General features: G+C 40.2%; 4 protein-coding genes across 4 annotated transcripts in view; 2 read left to right on the top strand and 2 right to left on the bottom strand.

Moving 5' to 3' along the window:
* LOC134190757 (methylated-DNA--protein-cysteine methyltransferase-like) overlaps positions 1-218 on the top strand; it is an 809-nt gene extending 591 nt beyond the window's left edge. The window contains exon 1 of the mRNA XM_062659271.1: positions 1-218. This exon is cut by the window's left edge and continues 591 nt beyond it. Coding sequence (XP_062515255.1) covers positions 1-141 — 141 coding nt within the window. The 3' untranslated portion in view covers positions 142-218.
* A 1222-nt stretch (positions 219-1440) lies between these two features.
* Positions 1441-4121, top strand: LOC134192286 (cyclin-J-like). The gene is made up of 4 exons (XM_062661011.1): positions 1441-1830; positions 3230-3514; positions 3669-3828; positions 3894-4121. Exons 1-4 carry the CDS (start codon positions 1530-1532, stop codon positions 4024-4026), a joined length of 879 nt encoding a protein of 292 aa, XP_062516995.1. The 5' UTR covers positions 1441-1529; the 3' UTR covers positions 4027-4121.
* A 1040-nt stretch (positions 4122-5161) lies between these two features.
* Positions 5162-16750, bottom strand: LOC134181892 (palmitoyltransferase ZDHHC16-like). Its single transcript, XM_062649176.1, has 7 exons — positions 16576-16750; positions 13314-13505; positions 11280-11412; positions 10204-10340; positions 8271-8483; positions 8146-8216; positions 5162-5498 (listed from the first exon to the last, which is right to left on the bottom strand). The coding sequence occupies exons 1-7, from the start codon at positions 16729-16731 to the stop codon at positions 5342-5344; spliced, it is 1059 nt and encodes a 352-aa protein (XP_062505160.1). The 5' UTR covers positions 16732-16750; the 3' UTR covers positions 5162-5341.
* Positions 16751-17682: 932 nt separating this feature from the next.
* On the bottom strand, positions 17683-19039 carry LOC134183005 (zinc transporter ZIP3-like). The gene is made up of 2 exons (XM_062650451.1): positions 18742-19039; positions 17683-18671 (listed from the first exon to the last, which is right to left on the bottom strand). The coding sequence occupies exons 1-2, from the start codon at positions 18890-18892 to the stop codon at positions 17788-17790; spliced, it is 1035 nt and encodes a 344-aa protein (XP_062506435.1). The 5' UTR covers positions 18893-19039; the 3' UTR covers positions 17683-17787.
* Positions 19040-19245: the final 206 nt, after the last annotated feature.

The raw sequence follows: 19245 nt of genomic DNA, 5'->3' as shown, positions 1-19245 counted from the left end.
GTATCGATTATTGTGCCTTGTCATCGAGTGTTGCCGAAGAGTGGAGGAGTGGGGAGATACAGTGGAGGAGAAGGGAGTGTCACAAAACAGTGGCTTTTAGATCACGAGAGGGTGTGTGGTGATATGAAACATGCTAAATGAGTAGCATGTGACTCGATAGTCTGGCATCATGACTATGCTAAAACTGGTTATTAATTTTATTAATTAGAATGGTAGCACTAGGGCGCACTAACACACACACACACACACACACACACACACACACACACACACCAGACACACACACACACACACACACACACACACACACACACACACACACACCAGACACACACACACACACACACACACACACACACACACACACACACACACCAGACACACACACACACACACACACACACACACACACACACACACACACACACACACACACCAAACACACACACACACACACACACACACACACACACACACACACACGCACACCAAACACACACACACCACAGACACACACACACACACACACACACACACACACACACACACACACACACCAGACACACACACACACACACACACACACACACACACACACACACACACACACCAGACACACACACACACACACACACACACACACACACACACACACACACCAAACACACACACACACACACACACACACACACACACACACACACACACACAGACGCACACACACACACACACACACACACACACACACACACACACACACACACACACACACACACAGCGACAATGTATGGAGCTTCATTGAGTAGGCTTCTCACTGAGCAGGGTCACCACTCACATTGAGCATGCTCTTGCAATAAATGGCTATCAGACTATATTAATTAAGCAGAGTCATGCATATATAATGCTAGAGTCGCAAATTCAAATTCCAGAAAAGTTATCCTAGAAATCAGCAGGCAAACTGACAAATCACAAGATCTAAAACAACTTGAGTCTAATCAAAGAAGAGTATAGTCAAGTGTGGCCAGACTCTTAAATTTTTCTTTTGGGTATCAATCATCAATCAGTCTTCAAATTCAATTTCCTTGTACCAGGTCTGGTGGACCTTCCAGCTTAGAGGCCTATAGGTAGACTATCTATGTGGCAGATAGAAATAAGAATTAAAGATGCTTAGCTCCTAAAACTTAAAAATTAAGTTGATCACGCTAGGCATGCGCGCATGCTCCCTTAAATTTCGCTCCGCAAAAGTTTCTATTCTAAATTGGGCACGTCCAACGCATTCTAGCTTGAAACATTTCTACGTATACGACTCCTTCAGACAACATTCGCAATCAACTAGATAAGGAACAACAAACGAGAATGTGATTGGACTAGAGTCGCGAATGAAAACGTTACGGGCTTGCGCAAACAAAAAGGCGCGCAATCCGTGTCTGCCATCACATGTCACCAGTCAGTAACATCAACACGTGCGCGGCCACATTTTTTCATTCTCCACACGACAAGGCGGCGGAGAACCTCTCTACTCGTCGGCCATGCTCGCACCGTTTGCTCAATGGTGGACTAGCGATCTAGCGCAAGAAATCCACGAAAATCTACGCGGAAGAGAAGGAAATCATGAGATGACGTCACTCGTTCAATGGCCAATTCTCTCATCGAGCCGGCAGCGGCAACGACGACGTCTCGTCGACAAGATGGTGAACATATGTGAGAGAGCAGACCTACTAGAGCGCACCGTCCACTCGGCCGTTCTCTACATCGACAAATTCATTGCCATCACAAATCTACAAGACACGCACGTTCACTTGGCTGCCCTGGCGGCCATTCTAGTCGCAGGTTAGTAGAATAATAATCTGTTAATTAATCTGTTAATTAATTAACGCTATGGAGCGAAATTTGGGCATGCACTGTTAATTAATTTGTTACGTTAGGAAAGTTAATGTGATTGGTCATGCGGGAGTTCCGGCAACACGCAGCCACTTATTGTTATGACGCCAATGGTTGTTATTTAGTTATATAATTATTTTATAACTTATTATTTGTTATCAAAGTAATCTATAATTTATCGCTCACAATTTAGGCATACATGTTTCATAGTTCAAGAAATTATTTATTCTAAACTTCTAAAAATAGCTTATTTACATACGCAAAGATCTAAAAACATAAATTGCAAAATAGAGAAAAAACAAAAATCTTAGCTTAAGACTTTAAATTTTATTGTTTACACACTGTTGAAAATGTAATTCAATAATCGCTATTGCTAATTAATATCAATAAGTAATTTTGTCATACACATTGACTCTGCTGTGCTGGCTTTATTATAATGGCGTAGACAGTTAGTATAATGACTTCTAACAGAAACCTGTTTTCGTGAAATCTTGTCACTAACACACAGACAGACAGTCAAATTTGCTACTCGTAGTATGTCAAACCAACTGCCTGTGTATTAGTAACACGGATAGTATAGAAACATGACTTTACAAGAAAGTCATCTTTTCGTTAGAAGTCGATATCAATGATAGTAACTGCCTGCCCCAGTTCCTAACAAGACCCGAATGACATGGTCTGACATTTGTAATAGTATGTCGATTGTTTCCACACATCAACTCAATTTTTGACATCCACCCTGACTCATTGATCACTGCATGAACTGACTGAACTCAGCAATGGCCAACCAATCAAAATCAAAATAAAAATTAAAAAATAAAAAAAGTCTAAAAATAAAAAAATTAAAAACTAGAAATTTGTTGAGCAAATTCAAATTTTTTTGTAAAAAATTTAAAATATTTTGACAAAAATTGAAATGTAAATACAAAATTTAAAAAAAATCAAAAATATTAAATTAAAATATTTTAACAAAATTGAAATGTAAGTAAAAAATTTAAAAAGTCAAAAATATTAAATTAAAATTCTTTAACAAAATTAAAATGTAAGTAAAAAATTTAAAAATAACCTTCACAAAATGGAATGTGAGTCAACTAATTCAAAAAGAAAAATTTAAAAACAGTGAAATTCTTTACAAAATTAAAATGAAAAGAAAATTTGAAAAAAATTGAAAAAAATTACATTATTTGACAAAATTCAAATATGAGTCAAAAATATGAGAAATAAAATGGCACGTCCTAGTAGGGTCAAGGACCCACATAACATGTGCATTACAGTGCTATTGACACTTTGTCTTGCCTAGCTTTTCGCATTAATCTATTTCACCCGAAACATGTCTGTATACTCGTAGCCAAGTATCATGAACGTGAGGAGAACATTCCGGCGATCGCCGTTCTCAACACTATCTCTGCCCAGCACTTCTCCGCCTCTCATGTACAGAGTATGGAACTCATTCTGCTCGACTGCCTCGAGTGGAATCTGGGAGAGCCGACCATCATGTCGTTCATTGAATATTATATGATCCAGACGGTACATCCCGATGATTACCACTGCGATCAACCACTGGGTAACGTTGACAAAGCCAGGAAATATGTCAAAAAGTATGCTCAGTATTTTCTCCAGATATGCTTACAAGGTGTGTGTGTGTGTGTGTGTGTGTGTGTGTGTGTGTGTGTGTGTGTGTGTGTGTGTGTGTGTGTGTGTGTGTGTGTGTGTGTGTGTGTGTGTGTGTGTGTGTGTGTGTGTGTGTGTGTGTACCATTCACACAATGTAAAACACCAATTTTTCAGAATACGAACTTCGAATGTATGTCCCATCTTGCACTGCAGCTGCTGTCATAGCAGCTATCCGTTCGTGCCTATGTCTGGCCCCTACATGGCCCAAACGACTTGAAACCACTACTGGTTATCAGACTCCTCAAATAGCTCATTGTGTGCACAAAATGTTGCTGTAAGTTACTGTTGCTTCATTATGAGTGTGACACCTTGTCTTCCTAATTCACTAACTCATTCTAGGATACACGATGAGGACAGACAAGCGACAGAAAAGGAGAAAATTTTGACTGCCTCTAAAGCGACTACGATGACAACGACTGCAGAGACAGTTGCAGCAATGCTGACTTGTATTACAGCAGTGCAAGCTAGTTAAGTCCCATTGTGCTATGCGAATATTGCAAATACTTAATAGTATTGCTGTACATTGTGTTTACATATTTATAAAGTAATGAAAGATAAAATATTATCTGTACCGTACTCTGGATGCGAGTGTGCATGCGTGCTCGTACACACACAGACACAGACACACACAGACACACACACACACACACAGACACAGACACAGCCACAGACACACACACACAGACACACACACACACACACACACACACACACAGGTTCAGCTCTTTTACAAGAGTCCACTACTCGTCATACGACTGACATATCTGCACATAGTGAGATCGCAGAGTGTACGGTTGTCTATGCACTATACATGTACTGTACCCACAACCAGATCCACCTGATCATTTGCTTGCATATCAATGCAACACCACAATTCACCACCCGAGTGCTTAAAATATACAAATAATACAAATACAGTATAATATACAATACATAATATAAATAAAATATATTACATAACATAATATCATGTATAATAAACTTTTTCATATTACAATCATACATGAACATTCCCACCCCAACATCCCCAACGCACACATACACATGTCCCAACTACATCCATCTACTATCTCTACAGTCAAACGTTGTAAAACGAATCTAGCATTATGTGACCATAATTTGACAGACAATGGCTGTATAATAATATATAATATATCATAATATATATATATATATATATATATATATATATATATATATATATATATCTATATATATATATATATATCTTCCAAACTCAAACAATCCCCAAACATCCCCAAACCAACATGTCTTACATTACACTAGGTATATCTCAACTATCAATGTCCTGTACTTCAAGCTGAATTCTCTTATGAATCATTCTCGAGTTATGTTTCCATAATGGAATAGAAAGTTGCTGCATCATATTTTAGAAAGCCTGGTGGTATTTAATTAAGACCACTGACTCCTGAGGTTTTGGAAGCAATAGCTTTCAGAGTTTTGATGCTGAATAATGACACACACACACACACACACACACACACACACACACACACACACACACACACACACACACACACACACACACACACACACACACACACACACACACACACGCGTATGTATGTATGTATGTATAGACAAGCTAATCAACATAACATTTATTGTAGTCTGTGACTTCAAAATCTAAATCATCAATCAGATCAATAGCATAAAAAGCCGACTGTCGGCATAGCATGCATTGCATGCATACATAAGTCAGTAGACTAAAAAACTCAATGACACGTGTACACTCAAATTCATCCAGTTTTAATACGTACAATAGATCATATATATGTTGATGGAGGTTTATGTGCATACGGTAATCCGTTAGAGAGTGGCTGGTCTCCTCGTGACGTAGCTCCTACATAACTTGACGTGTCCCACTCGAGTCCATTTCCTATAGGTCGGTGAGACGATGGCCACAAAATGTGCCGCCAGTCTCTAAAGCATGAAGAGATACAGTCAACAGTAACTGTGGTGTGTGTGTGTGTGTGTGTGTGTGTGTGTGTGTGTGTGTGTGTGTGTGTGTGTGTGTGTGTGTGTGTGTGTGTGTGTGTGTGTGTGTGTGTGTGTGTGTGTTATAACATTTGTGGTCATGTAATATGACTAATGGTCACTTTGCACAGCTTGCACAAGTATTGTGTTTGGAAGCAAAATAGCATCTAAATTTCTAATACTTCCCAGTGGCGTAGCCAGAGCGGGTGCTCAGGGTGCTCAAGCACCCATAACTTCTGTCTTGATCACTGGTGAGCTGACAGACAGTCCGTACTCTGAGGCAGGTATGCACGCATGCGTAGTAAGCCATGCTCTTTGTGATTACTGTACTAAGTACTGCAATTAGCTTGACTTCCTTCACATGCCAACAACACTCTACAGCAAGTTGAAACGTATATAATACATTGTCTATGTTATCACCCCCTGGTTTGCAATCCTGTTTACCTACTGCTTGTGATAAGTCGACCGTTTTTTAGAGACTCGCAGCTGCGGAAGCAAGAGTAACACAGCTTCAGCTACTAGTGTAATGAGTTGAAACCATCGAATGACAGTAACCTCTTGTCTTAGTCACTATAATATTGTGCTACTGTTGTTGTAAACAGATGACATTTGTAGTTGCAGTCATGGTATGCCTTTTCCGTGTTTGTCTGCCAGGCAGTGTCCCACTTTGTCTGTCTGTCCCAACTGTCTGTCTGTCTATCTGCTTGTGTGTCTGTCTGTTTGTTTGTCTGTTTGTCTGTCCGTCCATCTGTCTATCTATCTGTCTAGCTGTTTGTCTCTCTGTCTGTCTACCTATCTATCTGTCTACCGTCTATATGTCTATATGTCTATATGTCTACATGTCTATCTGTCTGTCTGTCCAACGGTTCAACTGTCTGTCTGTCTGTCGGTCTGTCAGTCGGTCTGTCTGCCTATCTGTCTGTTTGTCTACCTGTCTGTAGGAAATTCAGACTTTATACAATCTCGATGTATTGATATAGCCAAATCTGGTGATCATCTTCATTCTGAACTTGTCAAGTTGAATGACAGTCAAAGCTCAATGTTGATTTTATGTCACTGTCATGTTCCTCGACTGAAATACCGGGCAAGACATATTTCCTGTTGATCTGTGGGCAGCAGCAAACATACATGATAATACGACTAGATCATCTTTTGAAAGCATTATAGGCTACAATCATCTGGATAATATCAATTGGAAACAAGCAGCTTTAAAGATCAAATTTAGTGGGTTTTTGGATTGACACAGATCAGTCAAATTTCGCCAGCAGCTTTCTTATCTTTACGGTGTCAAGCTCTAAAAGACTTAAAGGTTTTCATCATTTTCTGAATTATTCAACTATTTTCAAAGTAGTAAATCAATGCCAGGGTCAATCGGCTCCACTGTGGCCTCTTCCTATCAAGTTTTACCACCAATGCCCAACAATGAAGATGGAGAACAACAGCCTCTTGATGATTTTATCTCATATCCAAAGAAATTACAGCATCGATTATCCACAAAGATTGCCAGTAATAGTGCTACTGATATTATTATACAAGCACAGTCTGATAGAGATGCAGCACGGTTGAGATCTCTGCAAGGACGAGGAACTGGTTGGCTGGATGTCATCCCCACTTCTGCTAAGCATGCTTTAATTTTTCTATAGCGTCTTACCTGAGGTTGAAAGTGGCTCTACCTTTCACCAATTGGATTAAAAAGTGTAATTGTGGTCATGATTGGATGAATATGGATACAACCTTTTAACATGTAAATATGAGGTAGACCTTGAATGGGTGGAGTGAGTGCCTGTCCGACCTTCACCTTTCTTATCAAACAGAATCAAGACATCAATACATCAAGACTGAAGACCGTCCAGACATTACAATGTTTGATCCAAATACTGGACAGAATTATTTGGATATTGATGTGTCACTGAGTCATCAATGGAGTCAGGACATTATTAGGAGGGCTAGCAAGGAAAATGGTCATGCTGCCGCAACAAGAGAAGAATATTAAACAAACAAAACTTCAGAAGAGCTTGTTCCAGGAGAATAAGTATCAAGATGTGTTCCTCTTGTGATAGAACATTTTGGGAGGTGGGAAACAAAGGCAGAGAATTTTGGCAGCATTTGTCACAACAGTCAGCAAATCCAGAAGCCAATTATAATGCTTTCATGTTCGTGTAGTATTAGAGAAGAAGATTTTCTACAATTCTGCAAAGATGCAATGCCAAAGTTACATTAAGAAAACTTTCAAAACTGTCACCTAATCATGATGATTTAGATAGATTATTTGATTTAGACATTGAAGATCAAGTCCATTAGCTAATGACTTTGTTGTTTGCAAGAACTGGTTTGTATTTAAAAAAATCCTACCATATGTACAAGTAGACTCTGTATGAGAATAAATTACCTGTCTGTCTGCCTGTCTGTCTGTCTATTTCTCTGTCTGTCTGTCTGTTTGTCTGTCCATCCATCTGTCCTTCCATCTGTTTGTCTATCTGTCTGTCCATTTGTCTGTCTATCTGTCTGTCTGCCTAGCTGTCTGTCTGTCCACATGTTCACTTGTCTCAATCACACAACTCAACAACCTCAACAACATCATATGCCTGCATACCTTCCATTAGCTAAACCAAGAAACAGCTTCCAATTCTTCTTGATCCCGTGATCATACGGATTAGTGTACACCTGCAAACATTGACAAATAAAACACTAAACAAAGCACTAAGTATGATGTTTTACAAAGCCCTTCTTCTGATAGCGTCTCTCTTCCTCTCTGTTAATGTAAAATTCAATAGAAGTCTCTCCAAGTGAGATAAGATATGCATGCCACATAGTGAGAGATCCAACAGTACAGGCCGCAGCAGCACACAAAAGAGTGACTGCTATGACCGACTTGCGTTGAATAGGGTCGTCGTCTGGTGGAGGATGTAGAGTACTGAATGATCTAGGGATCTAAGAATGCACATGTAAGATCATACTGACAGAATGTAGTGTGATGTGTGTGAGTAATTGGGGATTGTATGTGCGACATGCATGTGGTGATCCCTGGGACCTATGGCTATGGACATGCATGCAAAAAGCACTTATTGGTGTACATGGGTTAGTGACCTACGTTGTTCACGAACAGCCAGGCAATAAAACAGCAAACTCAAAACAATTAAAGTCTGTTTCTGTTTCGTGCAAAATTGAAAACCAGAATTGTGTGGTTCCAAAAGATCTTAAAAACACATAACCACACACACACACACACACACACACACACACACACACACACACACACACACACACACACACACACACACACACACACACACACACACACACACACACACACACACACACACACACACACACACACACACACACACACACACACACACACACACACACACACACACAGACACACACATGTTCAGCGTTTTGGTCTAAACGAGACATATCAAGCAATAAAAATGAATCATCACGTAAGAATTTGACGATATCAATACAATTGATGAAAGAAGGAAAATTGACAAAAACCAGAAAAAGAGAAAACACAAACGTTTGGTTCAAAGTAGCACTAATACACGATTATCCTGGCTGTGGCTTTCATGGAATAAACAAATATTTTCATGCAATGAACATATCAGGTTTAGTTGACAAAAGCATGATGACATTACAAACACCTACAACTTTGCAAATCTAGAAAAGATTGATATATTATAGTTGAATTCAAGTTTGCCAGCATAACCAAGCATAACTGTCTGATACATGTACCTGAGTGGAATATAGGCAATTTGACAGACATCATGCCCTAGCAGAAGAAGTTGACCTCACACTTTTAATATTAGACATTAATTCAACATCAACTTTTAGTTCAATTTCTTTATTTCTTGCATCATATTCCCTCCTGTATTTATTTGCTATCAAAATATAAACTGTTACAGTATTACAGTATTGTTGTTTTGCACTCACACATCAGGAGATCATCAACTCTATAATTAGATTTTGCCTGCTGCTTGGGTCACTGACTCAGTTGTCTAGACATTTGGATCACTCATTGATTCTCTACCATCCATGCAATAACTATTACATCTTGACCAATCATGTAGGTAACTCCAATCAAAGCAAAATTGTGGTCGGTCAAGACACCAGTTGGTTGGTCAATGACTGACGACCGACCGTTATATTCCACTCTGTGTACACATAACGACACCATCGTTTCTGTGGCACATCGTTAAGAGCACGAGTGCTTTGTGTAGAGTGTGTGAATATACAGTGTCCACACACAGTAGTCTTGACAGTTGGATGTCATACTTGAAAAGACTTCATAGAGATCGAGCATCCATTCGTATTGTCAACGCTGCTCAACTAAAGTAAGCCTCAATAGCATGCACGATAGTTTGGAATCTACAGAAAAACAATGCATGAAATCTGGTCAACCCCAGACAACGAGCAAACAACAAACACTGCTTGATTCTGTAGAACTTCTAAGTAGCTACCAAGTGCCTAACTGCAAGTGTTTATCAATTTACTTAACACGACTTCATCGTTGAGCTGGACGACCTAACACATACTTGACACCTTAAATTAATAATAATGGGAGGATGTGATTCATAGGTGTAGAAAGCAGGGAGGACGCTGCACGCCTCCAGCTGTAATTCAGAAACCACTGTTAACTCTTGTTACTGACCTGTTGGCGAGTGAAGAATAGTTCTGAGAAAACATTCCAGTTGATCCAGACAACAAAGCCTGTTCCCATCGTCATGTAGACACAGAACAAGAAGAAATATCGATGTGTCAAATGACCAATGCAGTTGTTGATCCACGCTGACTACTGAGTCAAGGTTATTGTATTCGTAAAATGTGAAAACAGATATAATATAGACAAGCTGCCAACAAACGTATACAGAAATATATAGACAATTGACAGATGGAACAATAAGCAGACACACAAAGCAGCGAGAAGACAGACAAGACACACACACACACACACACACACACACACACACACACACACACACACACACACACACACAAACATACACACACACACACACACACACACACACACACACACACACACACACAAACACACACGCATGCACACACGCATGCACAGTCACAGTGACACACACATAAACAGTGGGCAAGCAGATACAAAAATGTTTTGGCACCATCAATAAACATTAATGACATAAAAACTATTAGCTAATTAGTAGTAGTAGCCATAGTAAAACAGAAATTTTTAAAACTTGTAGCTGTATCCATGTGTTAAAACTAGATTTGAAGAACATTAGTTGGAACATTGGTATGTAAAGGCTTCTTGAAACATTTACTCATAAGAAATAAATATACGTGACTGAGAGAAAACTGACAAATAGACACACAAACAAAAAGACAGACAACAAAAACAGGCAAACAGACAGACTGCTGAACTTCATTACGTAGTTTGCATTGGAGTTACAGACCTAATATATGCAATAAATCAACACGACAGACAGACAGACAGACAGGTAGGCGGGCCGGCAGGCACACAAATAACAGACAGATAGACAGAGGAGCAAACAAACAGACAAACAGACAGACAGACAAACAAATACACAACAAACAAACAAACAAACACACACACACACACAGACACAGACACAGACAAGGACACAGACACACACACACACACACACACACACACACACACACACACACACACACACACACACACACACCAGAGCAAAGTATAAAGATAGGCAATAGTATTATATCAGATACGGCAATGATGATCCATCTTGAGAACACATCGCTTGCAGATCGAGCAGTGATGCGTTCTTGGTGCTTTGAGCTGCATACACTTGTGACAGATCTTCCAATGTCGTCGCAAAGGACGTTCATTGATGTCCGACATCTACAAGCAATATACGTCATCAAACACTACTCAAATCAGCAACAATCACATACAAGCTAAAGTCCCAAAAAGAGCTGTTTGTTTTTCTCTCATTAACCCAATCAGTAAACATTCTGTCAGTCAAAGTGTCCAGTTGTGCCATGCCAATTTGATTATCAATAAATTATATCTGCTGATATGATATACCTGCCAGCCTGTCTGTTTGTCATTATTTTTAAAAGGCAAAATCTACCGCAAAATTTTTAGTAATACATGAACCTTCATCAAGCATCGTTTCAAAATGAAAGCAATAAGCAAAGCAATGTTCATTGGGTGTAGCTTCTATCAGGAGTAGAGTTGAGTTTAAGTTGATTGAAATGTTTGCTATCAACTGTCATCATCTTAGCAATGAATTCCCGTAGGTACCACACACATTACACTTCACGTTTGTGCGTACTACTTCAGCACGATTGGATGCTCATAGACTTCCATGTAGGGTTACTTGAAATACAACATTTCTGTTGTTTCTGATTAAATTGACGTCTTTCTGGTTCAACTTTCTCTCATGCCGAATAGTGCTTGTGATTGACAGCCTGCCATTGTCTTTCATTGCCACTGCATGGCTACACAAAAATAATGCATCGTGATTGGTCACTGGCTTGTGCTACAATTATTCCTGAAGGGTGAAACCCAAATATGGTCAATCTAATTGGCAGCCACAGAAATTTGGTGCAAATAGAACTCCATTAGTATACTGCTCCTCGCAAATCGCATGGCTTGTTCAAAGTCCTGTTCCTAAGACTCGTAGCTTTCAATAACATTACTAGCACTAAATTATAAATAAACGACTTCAATCTGTCTATCTGTCTGTCTGTCTGTCTGTCTATCAGTCTGCTCATCTACCTGTACATCTGCCAACGTGTCTTTCTGTCTGCCTGCCTGTTTGTCTGCCTATTGCAGCATTTGTCACAACATTCAACAAATCGAGAAGCCAATTTTAATGCTACCATGTTCATGTCGTATTGAAGAAAAAGATTTTCTACAATTCTAAGAAGATGCAATGCCAAAGTTATCCTTACAAAACTTTCAAAACTGTCAAACTGTCACCTAACCGTGGTGATTTAGATAGATTATTTCATTTTGACATTCAAGGTCAAGTCCACTAGTTAATGATTTTGTTGTTTGCAAGAACTGATTTGTATTTAAAAAATCCTAGCATATGTACAAGTAGAATCTATATGAGAATAAATTATCTGTCTGTCTGTCTGCTCATCTATCTGTACATCTGTCAATGTGTCTTTCTTTCTTTCTATTGTCTGTCAGTCAGTCTGTCTGTCTGTCTGTCTAGTCTGTCTAGTCTGCCTGTCTAGTCTGTCTAGTCTGCCTGTCTAGTCTGTCTGTCTGTCTGTCTGTAAAGGAGAATGGAAACATCCGGGACGTTGAGGTCGTGGGTTCGCAGATGAGTACAGACGTAATTTCCTTGGTCAAGAAATTCACACACAATTGCCTCTCTCGACTCAGGAGTATAAATGAGTACCTGGTCATTGACTATTGACTGGGGGTGGACCAGACCGCTGGCTTGGCAGAACACATCACACAGTACATACAGGTAGGTGTGGACTTGAGGTCTAAGTCCCATGGCTGTGGCAAAGTCATTGCCCTTCAATACTCTGGCCACGCATCAAGGCATTCGTCAGCGCGGTCTAAAACTTCGAGTAGCACCGGGGTCCTTACCTAGAAATAGGCAGGAGGTGCTATCTTCGGAACTTTCCATTTTGTCTGTCTGCATGTCTGTCTGCCTGCCTGTCTGTGTGTCTGTCTGTCCATCCATTAATCCACCAATGTATCCATCCACCTGTCTGTGAGTCCATCTCTGTCCTGTCAAGCTGTACTAATGCCTGTCCGCTAATGCACCTTATCACCTTTGGGGGAGCTCCAGGTTTCGTGGTAACACCCTTGTAATAGTGAAACACGATGTTGGCAAGTAGCCAGTGTCCCACAACAATGTAGATTGTGCACAGAACATAACTCCTTTCCATGTGATATGGGACAATGTAGACATACACAGTGCCCACTACAGCAGAAACGAGGATGACAACGCCCACAACAAACAGCTATCGGTAAAGAAAAAGTAACAGTTAGCAAGTACTTATATCAACAACACGTGCAACCAGCAATCACATACAAATGGTTACGTAACAGAACAAACAGTGACTGCAGTCAGCAACTCTGACTCATCATGTGATTTAAATGTATTAACTCAACTATGCTTAGTTTGTTGTTTATATTAATATGTTTGTGTTACAGTGTGATAAGTTTCAATTAGACATCAGATTGATTTACTGAGTTAGTGCTACTATGAAACATGAAATGTATTACAGGTCTAATCTGCTACTCCAGTCTTGCAACCTCAAATGCAAACCCATAACAACTCAAGTGGAACTTGGTGTGACTGCTTGAAAATCTTGTGTTGATGAGAATGTATGTGTATTCTGACTGTAGTGGTAACTGTTGCAAATTGTGTGTGTGTGTGTGTGTGTGTGTGTGTGTGTGTGTGTGTGTGTGTGTGTGTGTGTGTGTGTGTGTGTGTGTGTGTGTGTGTGTGTGTGTGTGTGTGTGTGTGTGTGTGTGTGTGTGTGTGTGTGTGGATGCACATCGTTCTAGCCAGAAATACTAAGGGGTGGCGGGCCACCACGCTTTACTTCTCAAAATGAGATGCCTGCCACACTTTGGGATTGACCGCCACGTCATGTGAACAAACATTCCAGTTGGAATTAGTGGCTGAGTTCACTAAAGTCCATTGGAACAATAGGTGTAGTGTGGGAAAATTACCAGATCTTGGTATCCTGGGCACTTACAAACATGGAAATGATACCTCCGGAATGCACGTGAGGAGGTGGAGACACTGGTGCATTCTAACAGTCAGAATGATGCTCAAATACGTTGGAACAAGCAGCTTCCGGAATATTACAGATGCAGACTGCACCCCAGTCCGACATGGCCCATCCTATTCTAGCTAGAGAGTAGATGTAATCACCTAAATTGCATTCCTTAGAATACATTAGACAGCCAATTCGTTCTCAATGACGTCTCCAGAGTCACCAGCGAACTCAATTCAGAGCTTTAGAAGACATCCGCACCTACTTTTGTCAGAGTATTTCTGCAGCTGTTCTAGAATGCCATCACAAGCTTGTAATGAGTGTTTACATTGTGTTTAGCAGACGTCATTGAAGTAGTTACGCTAATTCAATTTTCTATTTTCCCCACTAGACAGCCCAAACTGACCAAGTCCACACCCACAATTCCCACAATGTACCTATTGTTCAAATGGACTTTACTACAAGGATAGGAAACACAAGTTTGCATTTGTTCACTTTGACCTTTTACAAAGAGTGCTAATTATGGCCTCAGCAGGTGTGCTAGTTACTGTGCTATTTACTGTGCTCTTGTTACCATGTTGTGTACTCTAACAAATCTTACTACAAAGCATGGTGACTAAAAGGGAAGCATCATAATTGAATGAGGATGTGGCATTTCTCTATTAATTAACATAATTGCCCTTACAAAATGTTGATATGGAAACAGCTAATTCTCTTTCCCCAAAGATCATCTTAAAAACAGCCAAGTTATTCTGACTAGGTTGAATATTCATAAGCAGTGGAAGTCACACAAACTCACCAGGGCTACGTTTTCCACAAACCACAACACGTCAAAATCACCCCTTACAAAAGACCACGCCCCTTTAGAAAGCCCCGCCCTACCTCCACGCTTTGCTGAAAACCTGGCTAGAACCCTGGTGTGTGTGTGTGTGTGTGTGTGTGTGTGTGTGTGTGTGTGTGTGTGTGTGTGTGTGTGTGTGTGTGTGTGTGTGTGTGTGTCATCAACTCGTAAATTCCCAACTGGGTCTATTTATTTATCCTAAACTTTTAAGATCAAAATCCATCTTATGACGCTCGTCAAGTTGAGTACTTTTCAGTATCTGATCAATGCAAGCTTCATTCCAACATCAAATGAGCAAACAAATTTCCTTCATTATCATCCCTTCAATTTTGGCTAGAATGATAAGTTCATCTTCAGCAGAATTAACAAATGCTTCAACTGTGTTAGACTGGCATCTCCTAGTTCTGGCTTGTTGAGATCAACAATAAAAATATCAACGAGGAGTGTGGTCTGCTACTTTAGCATCATGACAATACCTCAGAGATCTGACTCAGACTGCACATAAAATGTAGCCAGACAAAGCACAACACTTGGAATTACTAGACAGGCCTAACATACTTTTCTATTTCATAAGCGACTGTAAGGTAGGGAATGGTCACTAAATACAACTAAATAAAATGAATTGAGACTGTACATCTACATGACACAATGGGTAAATCTCGTTTTATTGACAAATGATTTCATTTCCATGTATAGCAAACTGCATGATGTTGAGCAAGATTTTAGTTTTAGTTATACTTATCAGCACCACAAATACAATAACAACAAAGAAAGTAGTTAAATTGTCAATTGCAAGCAAGCATGGCAGACAAACAAACAGCCAGCCAAACAAACAGCCAAACAAACAAACAGCCTGACAAACAAACAGACAAACAAACAAACAAACAAATAGCCAAACAAACAGCCAAACAAACAAACAGCCACACAAACAGCCACACAAACAAACAGACAAAATCGACAGACAGACAGGTCTTATTCTCTCCCAAACTGTAAATGTACCAATCATAAAAATGGAAGCATCCAAAGCATTACTAACAAAACTACTGAAACGTCTGAAGTTCATTACCCTAATGAACAGACAGACAAACAGACAGACAGACAGACAGACAGACAGATTGTTATATTTGCACATCAACTCTACTATGTAACAAGTCAAACAACAGACAAACAAACAGTCAGGCAGGCGGACAGCAGGCATACGGACAGACAGACAGACAGACAGATAGACAGACAGACAGACAGACAGATAGATTCATTTATTATCATCAAAACTCTACGTATGTACAGGAAACTTTCAAATATCTACCAGTCCTTCATAACTAAGCAAATTATAACACATTAATGGACTTGGCCTACAACATTGCAGTCAAACATTATGCCACAGACAGACAGATAGACAGACAGACAGACCTAAAGCAAGCAAGAAAAGAGAAATGGCAGACTTTTCGGGTACTGCTATCTTACCGGACCGCTCATCTTCACCGCTCTCGCAAACATCCAAAAGAGAGGAAGAGTCGACGACTTCATCAGAACAGCCGACGTCAAGGGACGTGCAGCATTGTACGTGAGAGACAACACAACAATCCTAACAACTAACAATATTTCGGTAAAACGAATCATCTCGGATTGACTGACGAAGAGTTATCCATTAATATTAATGTAGTTGCCTTGCATTCCAGACTTCGATGTTTTTCGTATGCGCGTCTGTTCCTTTTGTCTGTTTCTATATAAAGCCACTGTACTCTGTACTCTGTACTCTGAAACAGACTCTGTACTCCAATATTACTCTTCTAGTATTAATAAATAAATAAATAAAATAATCAATATAAAATTTAATTAATTAATATTTACTAGATAGACTAAGCGCACTTCAGTGTAGGACAAAAACTCTAGTTAGTTAGACAATTAACTAATTAATTAATTTAATTATAAGTACTTACCAGACAGACTAAATCGTACTTTAATTAATAAAAGTCTGCCAGGTGCGCTGTATATCGAAGCGTATAAAATAATTTTGACGCCTTGACGCCTATTAATTAAAAGGGACACCTTATTACTTACATACTGTAAATATCTTATTGACAATAACCTATAGCATTTATATGTTATTGAATCATTGATAGCACTCAGTCCATCAGACGACAGTACAGTACCCATGGCCAGTGAAATCAGAAGACAGACATGGCAGATACATGAAGTATACATATGGCGGCAAAAGAAGTCTGGAGCTTTTATCTCTATGAGAAATATAATGGCTGGTATTTTTGCAGACAGATGAGATCTGGTTGCTTGTTGTAATGCCCACAATCTCAAGTAAGGGTGGGTGATCTCCTAAATTGTAGCTTTAATTACTTAATTAATTAATTAATATACAAAAGGTGTAAAACTATAAAGTTTGGTGTGTTTCAAATAACAGCCAGAGGCTGATATCTCATGCTACCAAATTCTTAACGTTTGTGACGTCTGTGGGACCATGTGACCTTTAGGTAGGAAGACAACAGTGTAAAGAAACAGTCCAGCAGAGTGTAATACAATACAATAGAACATAATGAGTGACATCTGCACATAGAGTTTGATATGACAATATAATTCTTTAACAAGACTCTCCAGTCTTAACACTCTCTGGACATCAGTAGATGGATTGGATCGCCTCATGCAGTTAAACATAAAAATCAACTACGAAACGTCAGTCAACGTCCCATTACAATGATCCGAATGATCGTCGTCGTGATGATCTTCCGGTATAAATGCCAAGAGTCCTACCAAGAGGTAGCCGACCAAAAAACATAATGACTTCTGTAAATGTCGATCGCCCTCTCTGAATTCTTCCAAAATAATTCCCATGACAACAACGTAGAGAAGCGTCCCGGCTCCTATAGCCTGAAGAATGGTCTCCGCTAGTGTTCCCAGTGCACTCTTTGTCGATCCACTCGCCTCGATGCCCGTCCCGACAGCGATACCGATAGGAGTGATGAACGAGAAGATAAGAGCAATGGCGACCGACACCTTCCACTTGACACGACCCTTCACCAGCTGGATAACTAACGTAATTGCAATCGTTGCCTTATGAAGAGACACACCGACGAGCAGCTGAAAGACATGACTCGATGTATCAAGGAACCCCAGCGCGAGCCCCTCGAACAACGCATGAAGACACAGTGCAGATGCAAACGCATACTCTTTGATCCCCGGATTATTGGCAAGCAACTCGACTCCATGTGAATGCCCGTGGTGAGACTCAATTGCTTCATCATTAACCACATCCTCGACCTCCCTGCTATTCTCCTCCACACTCATGGGCAGACAAGTCCCAACCACGAGATTATCAGAACTCACCACATTTGGCAAGGCATCGACACACTTGTTCGTCGTCTCACGTTGTTGGCGACGACAGGACGCGACGGTCTGCTCGAGTAGGAAGACCATCATGAAGCCGACACCCACCATCATCTCTGGCACCGGATATTCCACGTGCTTGTCAGCCTCTTCATTGTAGCGAACAAACGACTCTTTTACCTCAGGAAAGAGATGAAGTAACGACGTACCGAAGATAATACCACCTGAAAAACGCATTCGCATTACACCAAAATCAATCAATTAATGTGGTACAGAGTTCAGTGTTTGTCCTACCCGCAAAGCATGACAGAAAGCGAAGGACGATTTGAGCGCCGGGCCGAGAGACCAACTTGTGGAAGCGCAGCGGGATGAGAGACACGACGAGGCTGATGATGAAGAGGACAAAGAGCGAGACGACTTTCGAGTTGGTCGTGCTGATAGCCATCGAGAACGGTTGAGTAGCTCGTTTGGTATCGCGCGACTCGTGTTTGTGTGGTACTTATAGCCTGTCGGGAGGACGAGACAATCAGGAAAAGGAGAGAACGTGTCAACGCGTACCCCGAACAGCAAACCGCTGCTGTGCGCGAGAGGAAATGATAACACCCCAAATATGCGCATGCGCAAATATTTGTGAGTCAACCGAACACGTATTCTTTCTTTTTGTTTGAGATGCCATGTCATCATACAGGTACGTACCAGTTGTAACGCTCTTTAATTAATTAGTAACTAATTAAATATTTTTACAATGAGTAGGGTAGGTATAGGTATACTTAGTTGTGGACACTTCCCGGTAATTTG

This window comes from Corticium candelabrum, chromosome 1 (assembly GCF_963422355.1).
Source record: "Corticium candelabrum chromosome 1, ooCorCand1.1, whole genome shotgun sequence".
Classification (NCBI taxonomy): Eukaryota; Metazoa; Porifera; class Homoscleromorpha; order Homosclerophorida; family Plakinidae; genus Corticium; species Corticium candelabrum.
Note: the sequence above shows the minus strand (reverse complement) of the source record. Positions and strands in the feature narration are given on the sequence as shown.